Source organism: Cryptotermes secundus, unplaced genomic scaffold, assembly GCF_002891405.2.
Source record: "Cryptotermes secundus unplaced genomic scaffold, Csec_1.0 scaffold459, whole genome shotgun sequence".
NCBI classification, from domain to species: domain Eukaryota; kingdom Metazoa; phylum Arthropoda; class Insecta; order Blattodea; family Kalotermitidae; genus Cryptotermes; species Cryptotermes secundus.
The window spans coordinates 410,614-436,210 of record NW_019743154.1 but is presented as its reverse complement, the minus strand read 5'-3'; the positions used below and the strand labels follow the sequence as shown (position 1 = coordinate 436,210).

General features: G+C 37.5%; 1 protein-coding gene across 3 annotated transcripts in view; it reads right to left on the bottom strand.

Moving 5' to 3' along the window:
* Positions 1-4,355: 4,355 nt before the first annotated feature.
* LOC111873883 (ras GTPase-activating protein 1) overlaps positions 4,356-25,597 on the bottom strand; it is a 27,261-nt gene continuing 6,019 nt past the window's right edge. For all 3 annotated transcript variants that reach the window (XM_023868945.1, XM_033755263.1, XM_023868946.2), the window contains 12 exons: positions 24,296-24,407; positions 23,883-24,004; positions 22,716-22,990; positions 21,246-21,365; positions 20,861-20,981; positions 20,336-20,556; positions 19,717-19,921; positions 16,721-16,836; positions 10,892-11,046; positions 8,985-9,151; positions 7,924-8,049; positions 4,356-5,285 (listed from right to left, as the gene is read on the bottom strand). In XM_023868945.1, coding sequence (XP_023724713.1) covers positions 5,208-5,285; positions 7,924-8,049; positions 8,985-9,151; positions 10,892-11,046; positions 16,721-16,836; positions 19,717-19,921; positions 20,336-20,556; positions 20,861-20,981; positions 21,246-21,365; positions 22,716-22,990; positions 23,883-24,004; positions 24,296-24,407 — 1,818 coding nt within the window. In that variant the 3' untranslated portion in view covers positions 4,356-5,207. The remainder of the gene's footprint in view (positions 5,286-7,923; positions 8,050-8,984; positions 9,152-10,891; positions 11,047-16,720; positions 16,837-19,716; positions 19,922-20,335; positions 20,557-20,860; positions 20,982-21,245; positions 21,366-22,715; positions 22,991-23,882; positions 24,005-24,295; positions 24,408-25,597) is intronic.

Below are 25,597 nucleotides of genomic sequence, written 5' to 3'. Positions count from 1 at the left end.
AGGTTATTGACGGGGTTAAAATTTTACTTGTTCTTTTTGTTTTCAGTCAGCACTTTTCAATTTACAGAGCTTATTGACTGTGGTGCTACTGCTTATATGCACATGTGCATATGTGAGATCGTTATTTCCCAGTTTGGTGGACAGAAATAAAGTAGGGTATGTACATGTGTATGGTATAGTGACTTGCAATGACAATCGGTGATATGAGGGAATCCTAATCTACCACACAACAATATTTCGCTGTTAGCATTGTTGATAAGAGTTAGGGGGTTAGTTGTTATAATGTTTCTAATATTAAAAACCAAGATAGGAGTAGATAATGCTAGTAAAGAAGTATGCCAATTATAGTAAATTGCACTGGCTGGGCCAGTGTAGTAGTAACGCTGCATTCATTTGGGAAGTGCTTGGGTCAAACCACAGCTAACATGACTGTAGTTCTTCTGGCCCTGCAGTGCAAATGTTATAGTCATGCCTGGATTAGATCATAACTGTTTCATTCTTTGTCCTATGGGATTGTTTCTGTCTGGAGCTTGGATTTTTATACTTGTCAACACTGAATTTGGTACATTCCTAACCTCTATCCATTGGGTACGAGGAATGAAATGGGCAGAGCCTGAAGGTTACCATTCGCCAGTACCCAGTGCAGTGTTAATGTGAGGAGCTATACTGTCACTTTGGTACAGAAAAGCAATATACTGTATATGCTTGTGGTTGTATTTAATATAAAGGTACTCTTATTATAATTACCATGTGTCTAGTTAGCAATTATGAACAAGAGTGAATTTTTTTATCAATGTAATTTAAGTGTCATGTTTAGGTTCCTTGTTAATGTACTATTACTTATTTCAGGTTACTTGGCATATTCTGGAAATGTGCCCGAATTGGTGAAAGGATAAGCCCCTACGTTGCAGGCAGTTGTATAATTATGGCAGTCAGCATTCTTTTTTGGTCTTAATTTAATTCATAACCACCTGAAATGACTTCAAACATTTTGTTGCTCCCATGAACTTTCCATCTTGAAAATACAAAGGATTCTGTGTGTGTGTGCGCGCATGCTTGTGTATATATATACAATAAAATGAACACATTAAGGACTGTGAATAAATTATGTTCATAATAATTTTTATACTTAGCTTCCCAACATGTCAACCACAACTGAGATATGGTGAGCAGCTATGATTCTCTGATCTGAGTAGAAATTATACAGATAGGAAACCTCTCATTCTACATAGCTGTTTCCAGGTTTATAGTTTTGTGTCTCATCACACAAGAAACACAGTATATATAGCTTTAGAATCAGAATGCTCTCAAGCTGACAGTATCTAGACTATATGGTGATTCAGATGATTAATCTAGTGTTTTCAGTGCTTCAGATCCTGATGATCTCCTGTTCTGTACAGATAATTATATTGTACACCGATTTTGTGACATTATCACTGCATATACTACACTCATAAATGATTTGAGCCACAGATTCAGCTTCCATATGGCATGCATATCATTTAATATTTCAAGGAGTGGTACTACTGACCTGATGAATATATATTGTGCTGGGTAATTACAAGTGATTAGGTGAGCTTTAGTGGTGTAAGAATGATTCTTACGATTATTAACTTCATCTAATGACTGGTTCCCATATTTTTAGAGGCCCTCTCATGCCACAGAGAAAGAGATGCCTTGGTTTTTTGTAACAGGTACATGTATTAAAACCACAACAAAAAATAATTACAAATATAAATTAGAAAAAGTATGGTAATTTATAATTGAATGGAATATGTAGATTCAAATCTCATTCTTTGCAATTTTGTGTCCCTTGTTACTCTATGAAAATATATTTTAAAGAAAATTAACAGTTCAGAAACCACACTACAATCAACAGTTTGTTGTTCACAGAGGTAATAACCAGAACATATTACACATAAAAATTCATGTTATTTCTCCTTGTATTTTAAACATACTACACAAAATATTTCAAATAAAAATTATTGATCTCAATGCCAGAGCACCTGTCAGAAAAAAACTCAGCTAAGATAATGTGCCTGTTGTTATTTACTCTAACTTTTCCTTTATTTTCCCCATTAACCTCTCAGCAATAAAGGATTTAAATAACTTAAGAAAAGAAATGGAGTTTTCATGGTTTGACTGTTGAGTATGTCTTACATCTCACAGGCTCATCTGGACCAATGACATGTACAATTTGTTGGACTGTATAAGCTCATGAGAAGGGACAAAATCTACATAAATTTCAGACCCAAGATAACTCTGCTGAAGTAATGTGCTGTAGTCTACGCTAGACTTGAATATCCAGGTCACAGTGGTCAAAGGAATAAATTCACAATAAATGAATGCATTACCTGTACCTTCTACAATTTTAATAGAATTTCAGTTTTCCACTGAAGTCCTGTAGTATAAAAATGTGATTTATATTACCTTCGTAATTCAGCTTGAAGTGGGAGTTCTCATATCAATTTAAATAGGAAGCAACCATCCCCATTCCAACCACAGATCAAACAATTGCATCCATTATTTTTGGTTCCCAGCCCACAATAAAGATTTTTTATTTGAACACAACCTGTGGTTGCATGAATATATCTTAAAAATACCAAAATGTCATTTTGTTGCCTTTACTTCCCTCTGGACAATGAAAAGTTCCCTGGCCTTTGTAATCTGATGTCTTCCCACTTGAAATCTCTATTACTAACTCCACCACTTGCTCATCATCATCCATTAATATGCCAAGTTGTATAAAATTATCCACAGAATTTTAAGTCACTGTCTGATACTAACAGACTTTATTCCAAATTGCTAATATCAAAATGTTCAACCAGGTGTTCTGTCAGTACAGGCAACTCACTAATAGTGCATGCCACTATGTCAAGCTGGGAACTGCAGAGTTTACTGGGATCTTACGACAGCCTCACATTTAGTATGCAGTATATGCAAGCATTAATGAGACAATATTATTTATTTGAATGAATAAGTGGTATCAAGCCAGGCACCTGATGATGTAACAACTATTAACCAGTTATAGATACATGATAACAGCACAAACATAATACATAATCACAGTTCTGACATAAACTACCTTGGTTCTTTACATGCAAATGTTTCTGAGAGATGTACTGAAGTGCTTGGTAGTAAGCTAATAAATTCAGTCACAAAGAAGAGAGTAAGATACTTGTCATTCCATGGTTAGGAAATATGAAAAATTGAGCAGAAAATTCATTTTTCAGTGCACACTCAACCTAGATTACAAAAATAATAGTGTGAAGGATGTCCAAAATTAGTAACATTACTGATGTGAATATATGGGATGGTAACAAATGATGCAATGGCACTGAAGTGTCGATAATTTACTCTTGCTGGTCTGGATTTTGCAAAACATTAAAAAATAACATCTCTTATGCTTTCAGGTTCGTGTTGTAGGTACCTAGGTCTTGGAACAGTCTTTCTCACATGTTACAGTAACTTTATCAGCTAAAATTACAAAATTTCACCTTCCTCTAGGTTATACAGTACCATTGCAGAAACAAAATGCTGGTATATAAACACACAGAAACTTTGTAACAGTAAAAGATTATCAGGCTGTACTTCTCTGAGACCATCTCTGTGGTACAGTGGTCAGAGTTCCTGGCTACAGATCCAGAGGTCCCAGGTTCAATTCCCGGTGCTACCAGATTTTCTGAGAAGTAGTGGGTCTGGAACAGGGTTCACTCAGCTTCATAAGCATAATTGAGCTTTTTCAAGGAAATAGTGTCTCCAGTCTAGAAAACCCGAGATTAACGGCTGTGGAGATTCGTTGCACTGACCATGTGACATCCTCTATCCACAAAAGTTGGCACTAACTTCACTGACAAGCAGCGGTTGCTTCACTTGCGGACTACAGGCCATGGAGTTAATTCTCCTCTGAAGTCAATATTCACATCTTAATAATAAATTATGCCGTATAGATATAATACTCTCTTCTTACCTCTGTTACTGTTCCATCCATCCCCACTATTACTACACATAACTGCCTATTTTTGTGTCTTGCTCAGTTGGCAAGTGTAGAGCTATGTAATACACATACCATGTATGGAATTAACTCTTAAAATCTCCTTGTACTGTCATATGTGCAAACTGTGAACAACAAACTGGAAAGAATGTAGAAGGAAACAGCTGTGGCCTATTTTAAAGAATTACAAAATTTCCATGAATGAACTGAGGGAAACCATGAAAAGCCTCAGTCAGGATAGCTGTTTCTAGGCTGACAGTCAAAACTGGGGCCCTCCAGAAATGATGCAATAAAGCTCATCACCCTACCACTACATCTGGCTGTAAGGATTGTGTTAAAAGAGTCAGAACTGAAGACAGTGTTTCATAAAAAGCCCATCTTCTTTATTTCACATGTACTGTAGTGGTGTTTCTTTCTTCTAGAAAGAATCTATAAGTAACACTTGATACAGAGCACAGTAGGTAGTGGAAATATGAAGACTTTGAAACTCCTGTACATGACATTCCATACAACCCATATACATAAATATCAACTAATCTATTATCCTACTCTCCCATGAAGGAAGTTAAATGTAAATCTTTGCTGTACAAAATGCATGAGGTAATACGCACCAAAATATTTACATTATCACCTATAATCTATCCAACATATTGCATTCTGCCCATTCACACTCTATGAAATATGAATTACAAAAACATGGTAATAAAAAAACTTCTTCACTTGGGTAAATATACACTGCCTACCAATATTACAGGTAGCTAGTCATTATATGTATATAGAAGCACTAAAAATACAGAGGAATTGTTCGACAGCGCTGCGGGAATATTTCAAATATTTTCCTGTGCAGATTATGAACACGTTACATACCTGATTAGCCATGCTGAAACACTCTTTCTTATCAAAGAATGACAAAATATGAGCATACCTGTACTGTACTAATTTTGGCTGGGAAAAAATGCAATGCACATATCACACTGTTCCAACACTGTACAAACTAGCTGAAGCTGATCTCCACAACATGCGTCCTCATTCTTCTACACTTCATGTTCTGCATTCTTTGGCCCTACATAATGTGGAAATTATTTATATATACTGCAGTTGCTCATACTTGTGGCAATAGAACTTGATGCATCATTGTGGCCATAATCTCAATAAAACAAGTCACTTCAGTCCATGCTGAGTACTGACCAAGTATTTGTGCTTGCACAAGCAACTATCTTATCATTTCCAAGTACTTTTGTTTATGTTTACTCAACATTTCAGTAACTGTAACCAACTTCTTTATTGTGGCCTGAAAAAAAGAATGAAAACAACTTCTCAGATCATCAGTACATTTTTCAGAAAATAAGGTAATCATGGGGGGGGGGACAGTAGAGTAGTTGGTTGAGGCACTATGCTACAAGCCGGATGGTTGTGGGTTCAAGTCCCTATGAGGTGACTGGATTTTTTTTTTCCAATGGACCTAATCCTGACAGCTGCACTATGGCCCTGGGGTTGACTCAACCTCTAACACAAATGAGTACCAGGAATATTCTTGGGGGTAAAGGGTGGCCGGCATATAGCACTGACAGCCTTGCCACCATCTATGAGCCAACTGTCTAGAAAATGTGGGAACCTCAACATCTCACAACCCTATGGGCCTCCATGGCCTGTTACAGGGATACCTTTACTTACTTTACAAGGTAATTATGATATGAACTGTTATCATCAGTGAGACAAACATATATTACCATAGCTTTTCACGCGACATGTCTTCTGAGAAGATGCGACTACTGTAATGAAATAAAAATATAAACATATTATGTTATAGAGAACAGCAGACACAGAACAGCTATAGTGCATAAGGTATTTAGAATTAAACAAAAACACACTGAAAGCCTGACTTCATTCACACAGCACCATATGAGTACAGCAGACAGAACTGGATGCAGTACCTGCCTACAGAAGATGATTCACCAACAACAATGTGGGGAGTGATCCCTTTTCTAGTTTTAACTCCATTTGGTCACCCACTAGGAAATAAATTAAGCTCAAGATTATGATCTTGGATGTAACGCCATGCAGTGTGGTAGACACATATCTACCACACTTATGTTGTCTTGATACTAAGAGCATCATTACACTTATTTGATACATGATTTCATATTCCAGAATACCATAATCTTAATACTCACTGCTGTTAAGAATCTTTGGTCTAATTCAATCATTTGTCCTATGACTGGAAGCTGACAAAACCATTTAAAGTGTCTCACTTCCAAACAAATATGAACAATCTGTCTCCCCCTTAGCAGAGTCATGGACACCATCTATAATTTTGATTTCATTCTTATAAATTTGTAAATAAAAAAAAATAAGTTTACAGAACTCTACAAATTTCACTTTTGCTCACATCTTTATATAAATTTATCAATTCTTCAATTTACAGCCAAACGTTTATTTTTCATCCTTAGAAACAGACTCCTCTCTGCAACAGAATATCTCAGTTTTCTTTATTAGCTAACTAATAACTTCATGCAGCACAGCCCTTCAAAAGCCAGTAGTTGCTCAACAAGGCAAATTCCATGGAGGAGAAGTTGTTTCTCAGGCTTACACAATGGTGACTGTAGAGACTACGGTCTCCTGGGTTGACACTGGATACTCTTATAGGCAGATAACTGACATTTCAGAGCAACATGCTGCCTTCATCTTCAGGGTTGAAGTTTGGAAAGAAAGGGGTCACATAGAACCACATGAGGGGATAAGGAAATGGAGCCCACTATGGCCCACTGGTAATGGTAGATAGAAAGCACAACAGATCACTGTAGGTTGTAGTGCAAGGGCCAAGAAGGCCCATCCCTTACACGTTCATTCATTGAAAGGTAGATAGCAAAGTCACCAGTTTCAATGGTATGCTGTTTTCTGATGGAGGAGGGAAATAGGGTTATGAGAAAAGATGACCCTTTTCAGACCACGTGGCCCTTCTGCCCTTCAGCCAAAACACTTTCAACAGCATAAACAGGGTGCTATCCATGCCTACCATTAACACTGTAAGCCTCTGGCTAAGAAGTCACCACCTTCCCTTGTCTTTGGATGATGATCTAGGCCTGAAAGCACTGGGTGTATACAGCATGGCCTTCAAGTGTGGGAAGGTGTACACACATTGAGATCAAGAATAGCGAACGCCACCATAATATCTGACTGTATCAATCAACTGGAGAAGTCAGCAATGGTGTGATAGAGCACCAACTTGGGTCATCATCCTATACATCAGCATTCTGGCTAAGAAATCTGGGTGCTGGGAGAAGTTCATGGGGGGGGGGTTAACAGGGATTGAGCTTACCTCTTCTCCCTAAGCAGATCAAGGAAACCTCTTTATCTATTCCAGGAAAAAAAAAGAAGAGGATTCTTTCCTAGGACAAGATAGTTCCTTCTTCCTAAGATGCTCCTCTAACCTGGGCCTACAGAAAAGGCCAGGTTTCTCACCTCCCATTTGCAAGGGCTCTGAAAATTGCTGTTCTTCCAAATTCTCAGAGCTCATTTTCCCTCCCATGACAGAAACATATTGGGGTCCCAAAAAGGCACAGTTCCTCTGTCATAGAAGCAATACTGTGTCCCTGAAGAAGGCCATCTTTTCTCACAATTCCATTCCCTCCTGTGGCAAAAAACTTACTGTGCACCTGTAAAGGCTGTTTTTAACGGGCCTGAATAGGGCTCTCTCCTTATCAGGATTCTGAATTAATAAGGTTTTACTACAAGAGAATGCAAAGCCAGAGGATAATATTACCTGATAACTTTAACATAAATCTTCTAAGAAAATTTCATACAAATCTGTCACTGCATCTAGAAGACAATACAGGATGTTCTAAAGGAGACAGCATCTCTCCATTATGTGATTCCTTCAGGTATGGACTACAAAGAACACATTATACAGTAATAACATAATGACTTACCTGAGTTTTACCAAGTGCCTGCAACTCCTTCAAGTGAGAAACACAGATGTGGTGCAATGTCCCAAGGTCACGTGCAGGATCACCTTTTATTCGTGTTTCTTCTGGTTCTGGCTTCTCTGTCAAATTCTGAAATATTAATAACAAAAAAAGGTTATACATATTATGGAACAGACTAGGAGCTTACATTATATGTATTATATACGAGAGAAGCGAAAGAAGGAAAGAACTGAAGGAAGAGACTTACCCAATCAAAGTTCTAGATATTATATCACCTTCTGATGTATTTTTAAAAATCTTATCCTCAAATAATAGAATTTTCTTGCACATTAAGGTCTGAGGTTTTCATTGTGATGAAAGTTTAATTTGTCTTCTGGGTTATGACACTGTGTAATCTTGTTAAGTGGTGAAAGATTTGAAGCCTTCTTCGTGGATACAGTTAATGAAATATTTTTGGGTCATTATTGGAATCAGATGTTACTACAGATCTAAACTGTCCTATTGTATATATTAACCAGTAGCCCATGACCAAAACAATGTGTATGCCAATGGAATTCTGCTGGATGAAGTCAAGAGTATGCATGGTTTGGTTTTGTTTCAGGATTGGTGTATCTCTGTAATGCTTAATCATTTGATCACACTAGTCACTAGATACTAGGACTGGTTGAGATTGAAACCCCAGTCCCTGCCAAAGTTTCTGAGGTGAAGACTGTTCTCATTTATCACATGGTGCAAGTATGATGATGTTTTATTTAGTATGCAGGTGATGCTAAGTTTCTTCTGTGCTGTTTTAAATATAATATGTGGATGTATAGATCCACATATTCTTGACCTCAGTATTAGTTGGAGGTGAGTGGACAACTTCATGCCCCAGCCACTTTACCCCTTTCTGGAGGAGCCACTGGTACCTGTTGGATAGGAGGCTGGGTGGGCCCCAGAACCAGTCTGGATGACTTGGAAAGGATCAAAATCTGACCCCTTGGCCATCCAGCCCATAGCCAGTCATTATACGGACTGCACTATTCCAGCTCTAGTGTTTCAACGCACTACAATGAATTACTTACTGACAGCTGGTCCAGGAATACAACCATTCGTTCCTTGTTTTTAAGTATGAATGGGTTGACAACCTCCATATAAGGTTCTTTGCCACCAAACTCAACAAGATTTGCCAAGTTCTGTAGGCACTTTGCAACCATGATCAATGAACGGGCAGCCATAGGTGGTGGTGGTTCTGCAACAATTCACATTTGCAGATACAGGGATGGAAATCTAACCTTTTCAAAACAGATTCCTTGCAACAATCAATTTCTGGAATATCCACAAAACTCCCCCATGAATTAAATCATGGAATTTTTACATTTTTTTTTTCTTATTTTGGGTTGTAACTAATGGCTATGAAAAGGCATGACAGGCAAGCATACCCATAAACTTTATTACATACATATTTCTTTGCTCAAACATAAACCATTATTACAAAGAAGTAAATAATACACTGTCTTTGAAGTGCTTAAAACGATGCAGCAATCTTAACATTTATTTTTAAGATACATATTATATCTGCAATTAAATAACTTTCTTATTCATTCTTTCATGCTGGTCTGGCAAAAAGGAGTACTTTTGCTCTACCCCATTACCTTCTACAGCACAATCTTAATCAGTTCCAAAAGAATTTTCATTGACAACAGAACACAATGCTCAAATGAAATGGTATCATAGCAGCCCATGCACTGCCTCCAAAATACTGCACTTTCTTATCTTCTTTCAGATTTCTGGGAACAAATAACATGAACTTAATACAAAAAAAAAGGGGGGGGGAGGGGAGGAACATACAACATAATAATTCTGGTGCACTTGTCCCATTAACGTTTTTAGATTTTTAATTCAAAAACAATAATTTTTTTAATCTGTCTTATAAACAGTGTAAAATTTATGACCTCAATCAAGAACACTAATAAATGCATTTTAAGTGTCTGTCCAATGTTTTCATCACAAATAAATCAATACTGGAATCATGCAAACTGGAATCATAAATAAATATGTGACTTCAGTAATCTTTATATGTTTCGGAGATCATCATTCACTGTTAAGTACAATGTAACCACAATTTAAGGGATCTGTATTTTATGTTTTCTTGCATTTAAGGTACTTTTTTGGGGCCACGGCCAAACTCCACAAGCCTTATGCATTATTTTCCTCAAATTAAGGGTCTACCAATGTTTTAAATATGAAACTTATTCCTATGCACATGTAGACAGTTCAACAATTTTGGGATATTTGCTCACTTCCTCTTAATTAGTCTGAAACCAAGAGTTACAGAAAAAGTGCCCACTTCATTCTTCTCTACATCTGTTTAAACATTTTTCATGCTGATACATATTCTGTGAGTCTGAGATGCATGTAGAAACACGCGTAGGTCTTCAGGTAAGGTCACCAAAGCAGTATGATCTCAATGAAAACTGATGTGACTAAACAGTATTTCTTTTTTAATTCCGCAATATCAAATTCAATCAAAACTCGTTTATCTGTTCTCAGGTTGAATTCACATGGACAGACAAACTGACAGATGAAAAGAGTGATCCTAATAGATATTCTGCAGGGATGTGAGTGTACCTAACAAATTAACTTTACTATTTTTTGTATCTTGTAGTTCAAGTCTAAGTCTCATCTCAATATGACATCCTAGCTATACAAAATGTTAAGAAGGAAATATCTTTTCATCAAAAATTGTGCCATTAAGGTTGTGAACTCTGGTTCCTCCTGGACTTAAATGCATTGATATTTCTAACAGTTTATTTAGCTATAATGCATCCACCAGTTCTTGATGCCACTCCATTTTAATCATATGTGCAAACTGAGGAAGTGCACAATTTTTCTAAACCAGTTTTCTATGTTAATTATTGGATTTGAAGAGAGTATACATCATTAGGTTTCTCAATATGTACTTTCTCGTGTTTCAAAATTATAAACTCACCTGAGATTAAATTAAACTGCCGTGGATGTAAGATAGCAGGACACAACAACCTAAGGAAGATGAAACCACTAACAACTCGTGTCCTGACAAGTCGTTCATGAGGCCACTTTCCCATTACTGTGCGTTGTAAACAGCCACATATGTACCTTACAGTCCTGGAAGATGTATGAACACTTTTATAACAAAAATATTTTATGTTATTTATATTCCATAATGTTCAAAATATTTTATCTATTACTAATACAATGTAAGATTTGAGGTTTTTACAGCAGTGACTATGAAGAATGCCACCTTCTGGGATGTGGTGTCATGCAGATAGTGTGTTAACCGATGTTCCTCTGAAACATTGGTTAACACATTATCTACACGGTGCCACATCCCAGAAGGTGGCACTCTTTATTACTATCACAGTATACAAATGTTTTCAATTCTAAACAAAGAAGACAGATAGTGTAAAAAGCATGATTTCACTGCTAAAACCAGTGAAAACTTCACCACCAATGATACAGTAGAACATGCATTTTTTATCTCACAGCAAAGATCAGTGGAGCATGCAAGAAGACATGGTGTACCCCCAGCTGCAGTTCAGTAAATAGTCCCTAATATCTCTAGAAGGGATTCTAGCATCTTTACATAATCAAAACCTGATTTTATATTGGTTAGGTTGGGGTAATGGTACCGTACTTAACTATTATTTCCTTCTTCGTATCAGGACAGAGGAAATCATGTCAGCAGAAATATACTGTCATGTGTATTATAATGACTTCAGATGCAGGTTTGGATTGGTGAGTCCATTTATTGGATAATTCACCAGTCAGAACTACAATTAATTATACCACTCTCAATCTTACTGTAACTATAAAATGTAACTATGAACAGTGATAACCAGGGCCTGGATTTTGATGACATGTCATCTTTCTTTCCTTGTATCCTATGCGATGCTCTTAAATATATAAATCTCAGATATGAGCTGCTGGTTACAGAAATGTAAATTTTATAGGCAATTTTTTGGTTTAGGGTCATTTTTTCATTTTTGGGGTAATTTTTTGGACTTTTAAGGGTATTTCTTGTCATTTTTGGCCATTTTAGGGAATTTTTCTTCATGTATTTTCTGAAATGTGAATAATATGGAAGCGAAGTGTTCTTTCTTTCTCTTTCTCCTTTAGGCCATTTTTTAAATATTTTCAGGTCATCAAAAGCCGGGCCCTGCATATTACATTTTGGGTCATATTTTAGGTCATTTTTCTGGATTTTTTCGGTCATTTTATAGATAATTTTTTAAATATTTTCAGGTTATCAAAATCCGGGCCCTGATGATAACACTCTCAAGGTTGCTGTATGTATGTAAGGGGTGGGCTATAAAAGAAACGGCCCCAGCATTGTGACTTTCCATGATCTATTGTGCTTAAGGCTGCTGTAACTACACTGCATAAAATAAAGCCTTCGGCGTCTGCCTGCTGAGTTCTCTTCAAATGCAAGCTGCTCTGTCTGTGTACTGTCTGTATGTTTTCTGGTCTGTTCTGACCTCCCCTCATAGCTTCGGGAGGACTGAATAAGCATCACCCTGTTTTTCCATTCTGTTATTGTGTTTTTGTAACTTTGTTGCATCAGAAACCACTGTTAATTCCCAGGGGAACCAATTCTTCTTACTGAATTGTCACAGAGATGCATGTTCAGTGTTATGCACTGGAAGTAGAACATGTCTAGCCAACCGTTACCTAGCAACTGTCGTTTTCTGGCTCCACTACTCCAGGTGTCAGGTGTCACGTCACAATATGAGTAAATATGGCACTAGCACTAAGGAAACATTATGGTGACTACACAACACAATTCTGATTACATATGATATTGTCCAATGCATCACATAAGATGTTTCCATACTTGTAATAATCTTCATAACAGCACAGCTATCAGATCAACTGTCCTCAGCTTGCTACTTATATGACACTACTAAAGATCCAGAGCACACAAAAATACAAACTGCACTTCACACATTGGCAGTCAAGCAATGCTATTAGTTAATATTATTTTGCAAACTGCACACAGCTATAATTCAATATAAAAGTCACCTGCAAGAATGAAACGGGAAGGTTAACCACAGCGGAATCCATTTTAATGCGTGTTACACCAAACAAGCTCGTACAGCAGTAATGTTCTACATTGTATTCAGGAAGTTTGAATCTTGGCCAAACTGAGGTGCTTCATGGTTTTCCTCAGCCCCTCCAAACAAATATGAGAACAGTATCTCAATTTGGCTGTGATTATTTCCTTACAAATCCCTTCAAATTCATCATTTACCTACCATCCTATCATTCAATGCTATACAGTCTGCGATCCTGAAAGCACTGTAAATAACCAATCAACCCAACCCTAGGATGTTTTCTCAAATAAGATATTCAAATTACTGGGCCCTGAAACCTTCACCATAAGTTAAACGTATTTTTAACCCACTTATTATGTGACCTGTGAAAAAGTTTCCCACAAAGTAGAGACATTTTAATATTATGAAACCAAAATGTTAGCCTTTCCATATGTTTCTGAAGGTATTCTTTTCCAAGCTTACTCATCTGTTACAAACCCCCACTCATTTACAGGAGTTGGTTATGGACAGTTTCACTCTGTTGGCTAGCATTCATGTAAACCTGAAACTGACCAGAACTTCATGGTCATCTAGACATGATAGCCTATCCCTCACATTTCCTTAAGCTTAACAAACAACTGAACCTAAAGGCCAGTCATACTCTTCATTTCTGATTATGGGGTAACTGCAGCTTCTCTAAAGCATTATGTAATTGTTAATGATTTCAATGGTACTTTTAATGCATTTGACTATTAGCGTGCATACAGGAAAACAGGGTCAAAGCAGATATGGCTTACGATGATTTCATTATAGTGAAAAAAAAATTGGAACCATCAATTTTTTAACACTGAATACATGGAAAACCATCACACAAAACAAAAGCTTTCTTCACCGCACCTTCATCATAACAAGTGACCTGTAACTAGTTTCCACTGTTTTCCCACAATTTTTTGCACAAACTGTACTTTTTTACTTCCGAAGATATTCATGGCTATTAATCCATACAGGTCAAATTAAACCACCCTCTAGGTCCTACACCTATCTAAGAGAAAGTCTGCATTCCAGAATCTGAGAGCAGCTAACCCCCTCCAAGTGTTAACTGCTGACAAATACACTTCACAACATCCTCTGAATTTCCTCATCAGTCCAGCAGTTTGTTTGTGTATAGTGTTTCTTGGTTTGTTTATGAATGCACCATGCATTATCTTCCTCTCCTTGCACAATGCCATAGAATATAACTACACACACATACACATGTTTAGGATTTTTTCTGCCATTAAACGTCTACTGTGTTTTGGTTGGCATTTCCTGCAACATTTTGAAAAAAATCTAATTATGGCAACAAAATGTCTACATGAAGTTGGCAGCTTGTCAAAAAGCAAAGTAGGAAGACAAGATGGATTAACTTCTTTGGTACCGTTTATGATACCGAGAAGGGAAAGCACCATATACACCAAACATAAGCAAACTATATGTTCATTTTCACATGACATGGAGTCATGACACTGAATGTCACCATAACAAATAAAATGTCATGATATGTCACAGAGCCAAACAGAGTCTGAGTTCTGATGACATCTGTCATAGCTTTCCTGCTAGCAATAATGTTCACTGTCATGACTGAAAATGCCATGACTTTAAATGTCACACGACAATGAGCCTAACATTGTTCCTTTTGTGATCTCAGTTTCTGACTGAAAAATATGAGACCTGTTCTACCAGTGTGATGTAACAGGCATGGCAATTACAAATGGTCTGGCTGCTATCCATGTATATTATGAAGAGATATTTACAAGTGTTGTAACTTAGGTGTTACTTAGAAGACTACACAGTTAATGGTATGGATTCATATACAGTTTATGTTCCTCTACCATAACATGCATTTTACAGTCAAGCCATTAGGTATAATGGCAGTTTCCCAACTGTTTCTTATGTCAGCAATGTCAAAAAGTGTGGTCTTTAGAATCTATAACATAATGGATATACTTTAAGTAATGTCAGATTTAAACTGTTCTGTGTATTGGTCTGTTACTCCAACTCAATGAGTCGAAACATTTATCCCCATATGCATGCATCTCCAACAAATTTTGGGTGGAATGTTGGTGGGAGTTGTGAGCATGCATCAAATAGTGCGTAAAGAATGGATCCTAAATATCAGTCACTTTCAAGTTGAAGAGCTTATAGAAGTTTAATAAAATTTGAAATCTTCAGTTGAAATAATACTAATGATGATGAGAATACTGAATGGCTCATTATTTTTATATCTCCCTGATTGCCACGCCAAAGAAATATTACTGCACCCACATTATTACTCAAACATGTAACTGGAAGTCAGGAGACCGACCTGTAGTTACGCATTTAAACCATTTTCAAATATTATGAATATCTGTTAGAATGTGTGTGTTCTTTTTTAAATTTTGTAGATTCTTCTAATATTAAGAAGACTGTAACGTGTTTTGCTACTGAAGACGCCGTTCAGATGGTTAATTGGTTTATTTAACAACCTACAAATTGTAACTACCATCAACTATAACACAGTTGTGGGTTTATACAATTTATAAACTCTGCACAATAATCTCTTCAGTAGTCTTCACGTATATATAACGCGGGAGCACGTGTTTCGGTTTTCTTTCCGCGATTGCTGCTATATTTCAACTGTGTTTGGCGGCTGCTACATTTTAACTGTCTTCAGCGGCTGCTACATTTTAACTCACTCCTTAGTCAAAGTCATATTGCGACTGACAATCAGTCAGTCATTAAGTCTTGGTATCAAGTACCCTCCTGGGGCTCATGACCAGATATTTATTACTCCTCGACAGTTACGGTCTTGTTTCTGTGAGACGCCCTCTCTGACGAAAGGATGGGTCTGTCTTTTTATATGCTGACGCCCCTTGCCAGCGCAGTGTTTCTCGGGTCCTAGTCCCTTGGGACTTGCGACCATATTTTACTGTCTCACATTTGAGACTTCCCTTTTCGTCGCCTCCTATGGCTCACTCCTTAGGCAGTGTAGTTCTCTTATAAACCCTCAGCAACGCTGTCAAGTTGTTTACTGCTGCATAGCAACTGTGGCATCCCTTGTTACGTCACCGCTGGCGGGGGAGGGGATGTCCTCCATAGCGCAATACGTCACAATACACTGCAGTGAATATTTTACCTGGGTTCAAGTCAATTTGGTTTACTTTCTTGAATCTACTCTTTTAACACATTTTCCCACATAAGTGTAGTGTGAACTGCTTCATCCCCAGGAAAGCATAAGAGGATTGTACAATAAAAAGCCACAGGAATAACACAACATGGATCAACAAATTGATTTTCCTTTAAAATAAACCATTAGCGAAACCTATGTTTCAAGATCCTAATTGCACCCTATCACAGATTTTATCCAAACATAAGAGCTTTGAAAAAGTATTCATTGACAGTAACAATTTCTTTTCAGTATGAAGGAGGATACTATTCCCATCCTTCCAAACAGAAGTGAGAGACTATGATAAATAATCCAGCCTCAATTTATAAAATAATCAATAGAAACATAAACAGCATAAACTTGTTTAAGTATCTTACATAAAGCTACATACATATATATACCTTAATGTGAATAATTATAGAATATATGAAGACTGATGACAAGAACCCAAATTATGGCTTTCTCAAAAGTGGACCATTATAACTTCAGCTATATATTCTCACACGAACTATAAGAATTAGCATATATTTTGTCCAAATATTACATACTGATAGTTTGTTCTTACTTTGGACATGCCTCAGCTGACATGAAAATTGACAATGTGACTTCATCCAGAATCTGGAGTAGGAACTCTGCATTGGCACATGCATCATCAGGAGACTCCATCTTGGTTGGATTCAACTGGTCACAAATGACAATATATTATGAGAACATGTTAAAATATAAACGCATGTCTTGGTAGATTAATGTTGCATTTATATGCTACACACTACTCATTAGTACTTCTTTTGGCTTATTTTGGACTTCACCCATCGTCTGGTATGTAAAAGACAAAAGACCACGACGTTTCGGAGACTTGATCTGTCTCAGTCTTCAGCTGGATAGGGAAGGATTACTCAATCCAGTGATTGAGACTAGCTCTTTCTAACGGGCCCAACTGTGTAGGTTTATCCTTCCCTATCCACCTGAAGACGGAGACAGATCCAGTCTCCAAAACGTCGTGGTCTTTTGTCTTTTACATACCAGACGATGGGTGAAGTCCAAAATAAGCCAAAAGAAGTACAGCACACACCATCGTCAGAATCTTTTCAAGACTACTCATTAGATAGAAGAAACCGTTAAATTACAGTACTGTCTCAATATGTACAGCCTTCTGGAGCAGTGAGTTATGAAATCACCTCCACATGACCACACCTGTGAATGAACACTTCATAAGGACATCAAAATACAAGGTTAAGAAATGATAAATCATTTATATGAATATAGGTAAACACATTTTCTTTCCCTCTCATTTGTTTGTTAACTTTTAAAAACACAAACCGAACTTACTTTTTTTAAACTTATTTATTCAAATTTTAAGCACAAACCTTCAATCCCCTTCAAAGTACTCTCCACTTACACTAATACACTTGTCTAGTCTTTTATTCCATTTTTCAAACCACTGTCTAAATTCATCCTTTGAGATGCTTGACAGCGCCTCCGTCGTTTTTTTCCTTCACCTCAGCAACATCAGCAAAACGCTGAAAAAAAGTTTTGATCATTTTGGGACTCTTCTTTCAAAGCACAGCATGCTTCCACGTGACCTTGTTTTTGTTCAGCAGTCAGCAGTCGTGGCACAAATTTCGCAGCCACCCTTTTCATTCCCAAATCTTCTGTCAAAATTCACTGAACTGAGCTCCAAGTCACTCCTGACAGCTCCACAATTTCTTCAATGGTCTGTCATCGATCTTCCTTGATGATTTCACGAATTTTTTCAACATTTTCATGTGTTCGGGCCACTGCAAAAACGACGATCACACAAAACAGTTGTCACTATAAACTCTGCCGAAACTAGTCCTTACCTTCTGAAGCAACGGTAGTCGGCTTATCGACTCAGGAATGTTAGCTCTATGCGCTCATAGCGGCAAAACGCGGTACTACAAAAGCTCTGCCCACAAAAAAATTAGTTCCTTTTCTTTCTTTTGGGTTCCCCATCGTATTCCTCTAAATTCACACAATTCTTTAGAGAAAGCAATTTGAGCATTTAACTCAAATACCATTTTCAGAAAAGTGCAGTAAGCTATTTCTTGGACTGGGGGGTCTTCAAAGGGAATGTCATTAACACAAGCATGGCAAAATCATTCAAACAGTATTTTCTTCTATATTCAGATGCTTTTTTTTCTGAACTTCTGCCCCTTCTACAGCTTGTTTTTCAATCTTACACATACTTCTTTTAGGTAGACTGGAATTCAGAAACTTGTCATGATATTTTTGTTTTTGTTGACCTCCTTCATTACTCAGTTTTTACACTATGTCTGTCCATTATACTTCCTAATACCAGAACCACTCACGTTGTCCTTCTTTCATACACTTGACTAGAAACCATCAAGTGAATAAATTGCAGGCCCCTTCACTATAAAATACACAGGCAAACTGACCTGTACCAAAGTACAAAACCACATGGTGTCATATTCCAGCAGGCAGACAACTAATTTTTACAATCTTGAGAACCTAAAATCTCATACACTGACCTGTCTTTCACAATGGCTCCACCCCTGTGTTTGCTAAGCCTCTTCCAATATGTTTCTCAGCCACTGCTCAATCCTATCATGTAAATCAGTTTGCTCGGTACTACAGCTTTCCACATATTTGGAAAAGTTGTAAGGGTACATAAACTATCCAAAAAGAAAACAGCCAACTGCTCACTATGTGAAGAGAATTCTGAATTATGTAAATCCTTAATGTTCACAATTACTACTCTGATTTAAAACTTGGACAACTGCTTTGAATTATGTGGTATCAGACTAATAAGATTTTACTGTACACAGCTGAAAATATATTGTCACGTGTCTTTGAGTTCGAATCCTGTCGGTCACGTGTGTAAGTCCGATCCCACTTCTGACACCAGTTTGTCACGTGTTTTGGGTGTATAACACGGCAAATAATTTCATGCCTTATTGGATATAGCGAATTTTATTCCACACTCGCTCATACAATCACAAAGTTTACAATCTCACAACTACTGCTATCGGCAGTATTACAAATACTAGACTGCATACTCTTCCCTGGCCAACTCGTAACAAACTGCTGCCTTGAGAACTCTCTTCGGCAGCTGTGTAGTTCCCTTATAAACCCTCAGCCGGACAACAGGAAAACAGTTACGTAATAGGCACCACTGTTGTCTGACACCGTGTTTGCCTGTTACGTAATGGGTACTGCTGTTATTACCGTCGTCTCTAGCAACCACTGTTTACCGGCTTTGCTTAGCAACCACTGTTTACTTGCTTTGCCTAGAAACCAGCGTGCTGGGGCTCGGCTCACTTCGGCTCCGCTTGGCACGTCACGGCTGGCGGGGAGGGAGGGGCGTCATCCATAGTGCAACACATCACAATATGTTTTGAAAATCTCCCTCAGGTTGAGATGCCTTCAAGTCACTGTCGTATACTGATAAATGATGCAAACTGGTTATTTGAAGAGATGTAGACCACGCATTTGATATGATTTTGCTGATTATCCATGATGTATATGCTTAAATCCTAAAGTATGAAACAGTCTTAGACAATTACTTTAAAACTTGTTTACCTCACAAGACTGTTTGGACTCCAGCAACTTAAGGATAGTGTCTTGAATGGCTGAATGAAGGAAGCCAGTACAAACAGACTTCATATATAGGTCCATGAGTGTTGTTGTGAGCGATGCTGCCCGAAATAATGTTGATGTCTCCTCCTCCTTTTCAATCTCAGCCTCATTTAGTGATTTGAGCAAGTCTGCCTCTTTACGCTCGTACCTGAGAACATGAGTGCCAATATTTTTAATCCAGCAGTTATTGCATGTACTTATCTGAGAACTGCATAAAAGGCGAAAAACAAAAGTGGACAAGACAGTGACATCCTGTTTGAATCTGGTGACTGTACAAACCAAGACTTTCTGCAGTTAACATGGATTTAGCAACACAGAGACTTTCAATAATAAACCAGACTTCAGTGTGAAGACTATGTGCTGCTTTTTCATGACATTGTTTACATGCAGTTATAAGTCAATAATGTCATGGTTAATTCTAGGTTAATAAAATGATATATACAACTACTAATGTAACGGATAAAGCTAAAAGGAAGAGCAACAGAAAAACATACACATTCTAGTATAACTTTATGATGAAATCTTAAATGCTCTGTGTTGTTGGATCACAATACATTCACACCTGAATATCCGTAGCAACGAGTTTGCGAGAGGGACACGGTCAAGATGACAAATGTCAGCCAGAGCTCTAACCACTTCTAGAGAAGGATCGAGCACAAGCTGTTGCATGGGAGAATATTCTTCCTGTGGCATTATAAGATCATGAAGATAGCGTGTCCGCAGACGAAGAGAACCCCATTCGCCAATTGGGGTAATGCCCGAAAGTGTGTACCAGTCTTCATTCTGAAAACAGATACACTGTTTTCATGATCTGCTTTCCATCTTTAAAAATATCCTCTGAAATTCACCAACATGAGTGTTCAACGAACTTTTTACTCACCTGCAACTGAGAACAAATTGGTGTACCATCCAGTGAGGGGATTGAAAAAGGTACAAGTGAAATACAGTAACATTTGTCACTCAGGGATCTTACAAATACATGTGCATAAAGAGGATTAGTACTTCATTGTAATAATATGCATGAGGAGGATTAATATTTGGTCAGGTCTTTCTTTAATTTATCCATTAAGAAAGTCTAAAACCTTACCTCATCTCCATTAGTTAAACTACTGAGTTCCACAGTCAGCTCAGCCACCTCTGTGTCTTTTGATCTCTTGCCTTTGTTATAAACAGTCACTGTGAAAGTGAGCACATCTGGGGGAACATCACTACAACAAATAAAAAGGCATTTCCTACTGTTATTACTATACTTAACAAGTAATATAAACATTATGACTTACAGTTCCGATATTCCAATCCAACATCACTGAAGCTACTTTTTTGCCATGCAGGATAGCGTGAAATTCACTTGACCAATAAAATACCCTCCTCAGCACATCACTCTCACTGAAACAGTCTTCAATAACATCAATAACACACATATTACAACATATGACTAATACTACATTCCAAAAATTAAGCAACCTACTTACTCCAATACAAACTCTTCATCCCAAACAGGGTCTGGACCAGTCTTGACCTTTGTCCGAGCAACTTTGACTTGATTTAGGGAAATAATGCAGAATGGATTTGGCACCAACTTGTATGGCAGTCTGAAACAGTGTGTGTAAGAAGCAACATTTATAAATCTGAATACTTGTTGCTGCTGTTCTTCTTTGTTGTTGTCATCTGTCGTTGTCCTCCTCCTCCTCCTCCTCATCATCATACCATCAAAATGTTTACTCATACTACAAATTATGGTTAATAACCAGCCATTAATTTCAATTTAGAAAGATTCAAGACAGTTGTGAATGTAACATATAACTCTTCAGGGCACAGTAACAATTATAAGTATCGTGTGCATTAAACAACTCGCAATTTCAACCACACTGTACATTTGTGGGTTTACCTTTATTCTAAGAATAACCAGCAATTCATTCCTGAAATTTTGTAAGAGATGGAGTTTTTCCTTAGAAACAGAATCCATATTTGGTGATATAGCCTCCAGATAAAGAACAAGTCAAGTTTTATCATATATAAGTCACCAATACTACAATACTTAACTACATACAAAAACTGTGTACATGTCACAAACATACCATATACAACTATAAAAATGAGATACAATATGACAAACCCTGATACAAAATATATATTACCAGAATAAGCACTGTATCCAAAGTTATAAAATTAAGTGAAAACAAGATCTTTATCATTTCAAGAGACAATACACTCACACACATTAAAAATTTAAAACAACATAAATTCCTCAACAGGTAAACAGAGTGATTCAATATAAAGGATTTGAAGTCCTTTCTACTAAATTAAAATTCTCCCTTAATTTTATCTGATCTGCAACCTTACTGTACAAACTGATACCCATATTTATCACACTCTTCTTAAAGAGGACTGTATTACAAGGTCGTAAATGTAAATTTAATTTTTTTTGCATATTATGATTATGGATATCCATATTATTTTACCATAGAACTTTTATATTTTGTAATAATACATATCACTTTTAGTGTGTATAAAGAAGACAGTGTTAATATCGGTCTTTAAATATTTGGCTACATGACGAATGATAATTGACATCACTAATCATTTGAAGGGCCTTTTTTGCAATTTAAAAATTGTATTACTTTCACTATCTCCACCCCACAATGCAATGCCATACCTCAGACAAGAGTGAAAATTCAAACAATAAATGTTTCTTACGATGTAAGGGCTCACTGCTTCTGTGCTTGGAAAGATTAATTCTCCAAACTTTGATCACAAAGCTCATGCCGACATAGTATGACAGCAGCATGATATTAAAAGAGGAACAACTAAATAGTTGCAGTATATATTTTTGGTACCATTCCTTTCCTCTCTGCCTTCAAAAGGCCATATTGGCATACCTCTTGAGGAGCTAACATTATTATTAATGGGCATACTTTAATTTAAAAAACTGAAACCCTTACCTATGTGCATCAAGAACATGGAGTTGTAGACATCTCAACTCACGCAGTCGTTGTACTTTTGGTGCCCTTGTTTGCTGCGTAACACAAAGAGGTTTAAGTGCAGCTATCCAGTCCTGAGCAGAGTCTCCTGTATTTGCACACAGATAAGTTGTGGTTGCCAAGCATGGGAGAGCACGTTCCACCAATTGGAAGCAGTGTGGTCGATCAAATACACTATCATGTACTTGATACAAGTATGCACAGCTCAAATCAATCAATCCTTTGGGTTTTGTGCGCTGCAATAGTATAAGTTGAAACAACACAAGCAAATAAATAAATCTTCCTTTATTTTCTAGTACCTAATATATTCCCCTTTTGCCTGTGGTTCTGTATGGGCGTGAAACTTGGTCTCTAACATTAAGGGAGGAACACAGACTGAGGGTGTTTGACAATAGGGTGTTGAGGAGAATATTTGGACCAAAAAGAGATGAAGTGACAGGAGGTTGGAGAAAACTGCATAATGAGGAGCTTCACAACTTGTACTCTTCTCCAAGTATATTTAGAATGATCAAGTCAAGGAGGATAGGGTGAGAAGGGCATGTAGCATGAGTGGGGGAGATGAGGAATGCATATAGGATATTGGTGGGAAAGTCAGAAGGAAAGAAACCACTGGGAAGACCAAGGCATAGATGGGTGGACAATATTAAAACAGATCTTAGAGAGATAGGATGGGATGGTATGGATTGGATTGATCTGGCTCAGGATAGGGACAAGTGGAGGGCTCTTGTGAACACGGTAATGAACCTTCAGGTTCCATAAAATGCTGGAAAATTTTTGAGTAGCTGCAGAATTGGTGGCTTCCCAGGAAGGGCCCAGTTCCATGAGTGAGTAAGTAAGTAAGTATTATATTTCCCTTTTCTGCTAGAAAACTAAATACTAAGAAGTTCCCAAATCTGTTCTAAGAGGCAACTGTTTCTATCACTACTCCACCTGGCAATCATAATCAACCAGCACATTCTTAAAACTGAACCCTGAAAGCTTCTCGCAGCAATATGTCTTGGTAAATAATTACATGGTATACTATTAAGTACTAAAATTTGGTACTGTACATTCATCTGCCAGCTAATGTAAGCTGCAACTGCAAATTTCATATTGGTCTGAACAGAATATTAATATCATTTTACATACCTTTGGATTGTCATAAAAATATAAATGTGTATCAGTTCCATCTACCAGAAGAACGAAATACAGAGATTTCCATTTCTTATTTTTTTCACTTTTCTTGTTCAAGTACCCTTGCATCTTAATACCTGAAATAGAAATTAGACTTGCTGACTCATTTCACACAATATTTTTCTTATAAAATTTAATATAACAACATATAGAATATACAAGCCCACAACACACGTCAAACACTAAATTTTTGATATCAGCAATAAGCCCTCAGCTTTCATTAACTGAAAATTTCACAAGGAAATTCCTACTTTGCAGGGTTTGTTATGTTTCAACTGCATTGCAGTGTAATTTCTTCTGGTAAATGAGATGTAAATCCATATAATAAATATACAGAATATGAGCAATCCAGTCATTGTCTCTCTTACCCTTATTTTTCTTTACACCGGACTGTTCCCTGCATTCTCGAAGGGTTGCATAAATTTTCTCTGCATGCTGAACCTCCTTCGATTTAACAGTTCCATCGCCTTCAGTCATAGACTATATGATAGAGAATCATCATTAGAGTTCCAAAAGATTAAGACAAGGAGAACAAAAGGCACTTCTCAATTTGTAACTTCATGCACAATTACACCCATTATCCTATCTACACTTTATGGCTGAAAGGAATGGAAAGAAAATTTTCAAATGCTTCTCAGTTTCCATTGCTACATAAATCAAGACAATCTGGAATTTTTAGGGCCACACTGTAAGTTAAAAAATAATTCTGAATTACCTCGCCACACTAACACTTAACATAGGAAGTACTTGAACTACGAGGGTCGATCAATAAGTACCCGTGTTTGAAGACAGGTGGCGTTGCTGAGGGAAGTTGGCTTTACCGTCGTGTACTGCCATCTGTCAAACGACCCCATACTAAATTTCAGACTGATTCATAGGTTAGTTTTTATTTGGCAGCCAGTTGCATCAGACGTGTTTTGTCTTTCTTGATACAATGGAGAAAGTGCAATATCGATCCGTAATTCGCTTTTTATTTTTGGATGGAAAAACATGCGAAGAAATAAAAGCGAAGTTGGATGCCGTCTATGGGGACCCTTCACCATCTATGACAACCGTGAGATATTGGTTCAACGAATTTAAACGTGGTCGTACATCTGTTTTTGACGAGGAGCGGCCGGGCCGCCCGGCAGACGTCGTTACCGAGGAAATCGTTGAAAAGGTCCATGACATGATTCTCGCTGATCGCCGAACTAAAGTGCGCGAAGTAGCAGAGGCCATAGGTGTGTCGTACGGAACGGCACTCAATATTTTACATGATAACTTAAGTATGAGAAAGGTGTCAGCCCGATGGGTGCCGCGGTTGCTCACGGTGGACAACAAGCGGATACGGCTGTCAATGTCGAAGCAGTGTTTGGACCTCTTTAAGCGAAATTCGCAGGAGTTTTTGCGTCGAGTCGTCACCGTTGATGAAACCTGGATACATTATTATACGCCAGAGACCAAGCGACAGTCAAAACAATGGATTTTTCCGGGTGAATCTGCTCCGAAGAAGGCAAAGACGGTCCCATCGGCCGGAAAGGTCATGGCCACGATTTTTTGGGATTCGAAGGGAATAATCCTCATGGACTTTTTGCAGAAAGGAAGAACGATCACGGGGCAGTACTACAGTGAATTATTGGACCGATTCGATAAGAAATTGAAGGAGACACGGCCCCATTTGGCTAAGAAAA